Genomic DNA, 6,460 nt, shown 5'->3' with positions numbered 1-6,460 from the left:
AACAGCCACTACGTGGATCCCGAAGGAACCTCAACCAACTGACCAGCCAGGACATAGTCCTGCGGGTAACTGGCCACCCGTAGTACCAGATTATGCGGTGCTCTGGTCTGACCTCTAGCAATCTATGCAAGGACTAAGCCAAACAGTAGACTGAGAACACCAATTTTTCAATCCCGGTCAGATTGGAGGTATTGGGCCCTCTTTATACCCCGGGATTGCAATAACACTGTCCGTCTGTCTGTTGAAATCAGTTTTTTAGAGGACCCCAGATATCGGCGAGATCCGAATCTTCAATAATTCTATTAGACATGCTTTCGAGAAGATCGCTATTTAAAATCAGCAAAATCAGAAATAGGTTAGGTTAGGTTGATAGGAGGATGTATACTACATCAAATCCAAAGAAATACACCTAGGCCACTATCGGGCCTGTTGTGCGCTCCAATTCATGAAAAAAAATTGTTCATGTTTAAAAACTCAGTTTCCTGGACGTAATTCCTATGAATCTTCCAATCAGTGTTGGTTAAGAATGTTATTTCCGGAATAACATCACTTCCAAGATACTTGGATCTAACTTCGACGAATGCCTGACAGTGGCAAAGAAAGTGCTCCAGAGTTTCACTGTCCTCTGCACATTCGTCTGAATCCGCACGTCAAATTTTGTATATATGTGCACGTAATCCAGTGTGTCCACTCAGAATACGTAACATCATACTAACCTCAGACTTGCTCATTTTGAGGAGATTTCTCGTCTTGCTCACATTAGGGTCACCCCATAGAATCTTTGCGGTTCTACCCACTGTTTCATTGTTCCAAGAGGCCTTATGGGATTCTCTCATCCATATTTTTAATTCAGCTATTGTTGCGTCGAATGGTTTGCGTTTGTCAGGTTAACTAAATCGAGCTCCATTTCCTTTAAAGCTATTATATTCGCCCTTTCGTTGCCGACTACGCCCAAGTGGCCTGGTACCAATATGATGTAAACCTTACCTCTGGAAGAGTATTCAATTAAAGCTTTCTTACAATCCAATACGGTCTTAGATTTAATTCTATCACCTGATATCGCCCTAATTGCCTTCTGGCTGTTGGTAAATATATTAAGCCCTGTGGGTGCCATATTTATTCTAATCCAATTTACACATTCCGTTATTGCTGATTAGGTAAACGGTGGTATATTTCTGTTTCTGGGTCTTCAATGTAGATCCCCAGGCCCACTTTGTCCCCTAATTTAGAGCCATCCATATACCCTGATGTTTCAATCTAGGATCAATTTCTGATTGTTTCTGGCTCTGGTAAGTGATCGGATCAATTTCTGATTGTTTCTGGCTCTGGTAAGTGATCGGATGAGTTTGATTCGATTTTCTGTGACCGTTGTCTTAGGGGGGTATTTCTAGCAATGCATCTTGAGGTTTGATCGACTTAGTTTACATGGTCCTACTCTTATACTCAAGTGCCACTTATACTCAAGCAAGTATTAAATAAATCAATCAGATTATTATTGGAATTGGTAAATTCAACTTTTATAAAGCCCCGCTCCCACTTTGTGCCTATTACTCTTCAAATCTGACTAACTGTTATTAAAGTTATTAAGACTCCTGTACATATCCTTTATGCGGGAGCTATGATCAGCAGAAATATGTTTTGAAGGAATCTACCTGTATTTGGAGTTTACACACTAGTACTCTCCAAAGTTTATTCCGAGCTAATCGAGCAGTACTTTTTACAAATTTTGTTAGGATTCATAAGTAAAGCATGATCATTGATCTTCAAAAAGGATTGCATCATGTTTTCTTAGTATGTGTTCTTGTATAGCAGGTAATCGCATGGAATAGCTTTTGTATATTATGTTATGTCTGAATAACTTCTGCAATTAGCGTGATGACAAACCTGCTTCTAGATTCAGACACCTCGTAGCAATGGATAACATGATTATTATCATTGCTTCTATCGCACACTCTAATATCAGCCTTACTCCATTAAGTTTCCTATCCTGTTACTTTAATTATTTAGTAGATATTTTAATCTTAATATATATAATTTGAAAGCTTTAATGATCGAAAACTCTAAGCCTAATAAGTCGTATTATGATCGTATTATGATCTTATGATCTAAAATCTTGTAGTAATGAATAAAATGACCATCACTTTAAGCTTTTCATCGCTTGTAGATCAATTTTCGCCCAGATGTCAGAAGCTTAGTAAAGAAATTAATTGTAGATACATTCGAAAGTGATCAGATGAATCGTAAAGCTCTATGCTTGATACTTGCTGTTGCTTAAATAATAAAGAAAACGTTTTGATCTTATTTTACATATATTTTTAAAGCTTTAGCTTTTTGCGATCGAGCCAATGATCTAATATTTGCGGGCATTAGAACATCGATCTTTGTTGAATAGGCCTTAGACTGGTTTTGCTTGCCTATTAAAATAATAATCAAAAAGGGCTGATCATAGATATAATAGTTTGCTTCTAAGCAGGCAGGATCTATGTTTCTAAAGGATCCCTAAAATTTAGAAAATTTAAAGAAAACTTGGTCTACAACATGGAAATTTCAAAATAAATTCAAAAATAAAATCATACAAGTAGTAAAATAACACCACTGTCGCCTTATACATCCTTTAGTACAGAAATAAAAAAAACACATTGAAAGACAAGGATGTCCCATAAAAATCCCCACAGATAAAATGAAAAGGAAGTTATAAAGAAAAAAATGAAATACAAAAAGGACGCAAAAGTAAAGAAAACGAAATTGTATAACAAAATGATATAAAAATCTAGAAATAATTACCTTAAACTTCCGACAGGTGGCGATGCATAAGGTATGCCCAGATAAGCTTCCACTAATGATGGCGATGAACGTACAACAATGCCACGCACCAGACCATACTTCGTTTTAACCGTATTTGTGCTCAATTTTACACCACTGCCATGAAAACCTTCCGATGTGTGCCACAATGATGACAACAGTATCAGTATAATCAATGTGCGTGAAAATGCCAACAACGAGGGCTGTGGTAAGTGTAGAAAACTGTTAGTAGATGTATTGTAATGTGGCTGTGAGTGAGGCAGTGTTGGCTGATAACAACGTAAGAGTTGCTGCTGCTTTTGCTGCTTTGGTAGTAGTTCTTGTTCTTGTTGTTGTTGATGATGATGATGTCGTTGATGAAGATGAGGTTGCTGTTGATAATAGCAATATGGCGTCCATGTTTGCTGGGATTGTTGTTGCTCTTGTTGTAATATTAAATTCTCTGGAGACGAGCTATATGCTGAAGAGCCTGTTAACGATGTTGTTGAACATGAAGACGATGAATGTGCACAAGTACCAACAAATGTTTTTGCTTTCCTTAATGCTGTTGTTGTTATTGTTCTTGCTACTGTTGTTTTATGTGTTGTCTGCCTTTTCAAAACATTTTGTTGGTTGTTGCTCTTATAGCCTGCCATTTTTGTCGGTTTTTTCAATTTTCCAACACATGCTGCAATAAAGTTACTATCGTTATATACTATTGATGTTGTTGTTGTTGCTGCTGATGTTGTTATACTTGATGCTAATGTTGCTATTTTAAGTCGTCGTCGCGTTAACACATGCACTGTTGAATCTTTAAGATATTTGAAAATTTTTACTAACACTAACGGAAATCCGTAAATATGCCAAATGCAATAACAACTACAACAATAATAGAGTAAAATGGTAGATAGGAAATGTTGGCATTTCTGTAGAAATTTTTGTTGTTTACTTTCTTTATGTCTGGAATTTTTATGGAAATTATTGTTGTTCGAAAGAATTTGTTTAGCAAAATTGGTATTATCTGCCAATTTTTGTTTGAAGCCTTTGTGTTTAGTTGTTTTTAGTAGGTCACCATTTTTAAAGGAATTAAGTTGAAAAACTGTTTGCGGGTTCTGGATTTTTGAATAGTTCGTATTTTTGTCTGGTTGGTAACTCATTCCTTTAGAATTTTCCATATTTTCTGGTAAATCTGTTTTATTTATATTTTTCATTGAGGGTTCTCTCAGCACTTTATGGAGTCCCCGTAATTCATTAGTCAGTTTGTTATTCCAACTCTCCCGATGTAATTCCATTTGATATTCAGTTGTTTGGGAAGTTAGCGGAACCGATCCCATTTTATAATCTTTCGTTTGGTATGTTTGTAAAACTATTTGAGGATCTTTTAGTTCCTCAGGATGTTTAGGAGAATATTCTCGATCTTTGAGCGAATGTGAGGTTTTACTTAAGAGTTCGGTTACTTCTTTAATATGTTCAATACTCCAAATATGCGGAACTAATTTCTTCATGATTTGCTGTTGCTGAGCCTCAATTTCATATTTTAATGGACTAAACTTTGGCTTGAGATTTCGATGCTGATTTTTACTAATTGGTCTCTCCTTTCGAGAAAGATTTTGAGAAGTTTTAAGTTTTTGTATAATCAAACATGTGTGCGTTTCTTTGCATAGCCTAAGTTGGCAATTCATTTTATTATTTGTGTCTTTAGCAATAAGTTGGCAATACTGCAACAGTACATTTTCTCTTTTAGAATGAATACTTTTAGCAAAATTCCCCTTACACTCATTTCTTACTAACTTACTCCTACTCTTTAATCCTTGTAATTTAATAACTTTTCTTAATGGTCGTTCTGGTTTTACATAATTTTTTGAACTTGGTTTTATTAATGTTTCATCATCATCATCATCACCATCACCATCACCATCGTCATTATCATTTTCTATTTTGGCATGATTTTCAGGAATTTGTTTTAATCTTTTTAATGATATCAGTCTTTTAGGGCAAATTCCTACAAAATGTTTTAATATCTTATTATGTAATATATACTTTAATAATATTTTAACATATTTCTCTAGTTTTGTTGTTTGTGGGCTACAATAATAGTTGAATTTTGTTAAAAAGTTTAATACATTATTAAATTTAAATGTAAACGTTTTGAAACTTGTTATTAGCAGCTGCTGTTTATGTTGTTGCTGTTGTTGTTGTTGTTGACGTAAATTTATAATACAATTTTCTGTTTCGAATGTCTTATTATAATTATTATTAGTATTTATTTTAGTTTTATGAAGTTTAAATATAGATTTATTTATTTGACTAATGCATAAAATTAATTTTAATTTTAAATATAAATATTTTATTAAAAATTTTAGGTAATTTCTTTGTTTATATTTTGAAATTTTGATTTCCGTTTTATTGTTTTGAATTTTACTGCAATATGCTGCTGCTGTTGTTCTTGCTGTTGTTGTTCTTCTCGTTGAGCTTTTTCTAAAACAGTTAACTGTTTGAAGTTTTCGCTTTTTAACTGTGCTAATATTTTGAGTGTATGGATTTCCGTTTCCTGTTGCTGCTTTAACTTTAACTGCTGCAGTAGTAGTAGTAGTGTTTGTTGTTTTTGCTTGTGTTGCCATTTCCATTTTATTCTTTTCATTTTCACTGCTGTCGTTTGGGTTTTTAATCTTCTCATTGTTGTTGTTTTGACGAACATTTTGTTGTCTTAGTGTATTGATGGCAAATATTATACAATTGGTAATGCACTTTTTTAGTTGTTGTACTTGTTTAAATTTTGTTTTGTTTTTCTTGTTGCTTCTTGGTTGTCGTTGTTGTTGTTATTATTGTTCTATGTTACTTTTATGTTAGTTGTTTTATTTGTATTTGTTGTTCTCTTTTTTGAGGATGGAGGTAGTAGAGCTTTTGTTTTCCTTTTTTTGGCAAAGTTTTTTGTTTTTGTTTTTAGGTCACACAGTAGTAGGTAAGGAATTGATTGTATCTGTAATAAAAAAATACATATAAAATTATAGTTGAAAAACAAAAAAACATTATAAAGGAAAATGGTTAAAGATTAATACAATTGTTACATTGTCAATTCCGGTAATCTACTTAGGTGGTATATTCCTACAATATTGTTTTTGCCATAAGTACCGAAACAGTTGATTTCATTTATTCGTTTCATTTTTTCTATTTTTTCTTGCTAATCCTATTAAATCAACTTAAAGCTGTTGAATTTAAATTGTTTGTTGGGGTGACGTTAAAATTTGAACTTTTGTACTCTATGAGGTATGAAGAGCAGCTGGATATTTTAATTTCAATTTATAATTTAAGTGCTGATATTTGACAAGATTAATACAAATTTACTTTGTATTAAAAACTGCTTAATATTTTAAGAGTTTTTATTTGAAAATGTCTTTAAGAGCTTATGTAAGTTGTATTAAAATTAACTTAACAAAATATATGTAAATTTGTAAATATTTAATTGTTAATACCAAGATTAGTTAAAATTATTTCAAATCTATTTTCTACTTCGAATATATTTCGACCTAGGCATACAAATTCATATTAAGGTGGTTCTATTTATACCGAATTGGCTAGAACTGAACTAGAACTGAACTAGAACTGAACTAGAACTGAACTAGAACTGAACTAGAACTGAACTAGAACTGAACTAGAACTGAACTAGAACTGAACTAGA

General features: G+C 33.0%; 2 protein-coding genes across 5 annotated transcripts in view; both read right to left on the bottom strand.

The window, feature by feature from the left end:
- Positions 1-5,080, bottom strand: part of LOC111681718 — an 11,579-nt gene extending 6,499 nt beyond the window's left edge. For both annotated transcript variants that reach the window (XM_046951863.1, XM_046951868.1), the window contains exon 1: positions 2,785-5,080. In XM_046951863.1, the coding sequence (XP_046807819.1) occupies positions 2,785-4,463 (1,679 nt within the window). In that variant the 5' untranslated portion in view covers positions 4,464-5,080. The remainder of the gene's footprint in view (positions 1-2,784) is intronic.
- A 44-nt stretch (positions 5,081-5,124) lies between these two features.
- Positions 5,125-6,460, bottom strand: part of LOC124420086 (ecdysone-induced protein 74EF-like) — a 185,198-nt gene continuing 183,862 nt past the window's right edge. For 2 of the 3 annotated variants that reach the window (XR_006941021.1, XR_006941020.1), the window contains one exon: positions 5,728-5,761. Coding sequence is in view for 1 of the 3 variants with exons in the window: in XM_046951872.1 (XP_046807828.1) it covers positions 5,141-5,479 (339 nt within the window). In the remaining 2 variants the exon portion in view is untranslated. Of the gene's footprint in view, positions 5,762-6,460 lie in introns of all 3 variants that reach the window. The other variant, XM_046951872.1, reaches the window with a different exon arrangement.

This window comes from Lucilia cuprina, chromosome 2, assembly GCF_022045245.1.
Source record: "Lucilia cuprina isolate Lc7/37 chromosome 2, ASM2204524v1, whole genome shotgun sequence".
NCBI lineage: Eukaryota > Metazoa > Arthropoda > Insecta > Diptera > Calliphoridae > Lucilia > Lucilia cuprina.
Note: the sequence above shows the minus strand (reverse complement) of the source record. Positions and strands in the feature narration are given on the sequence as shown.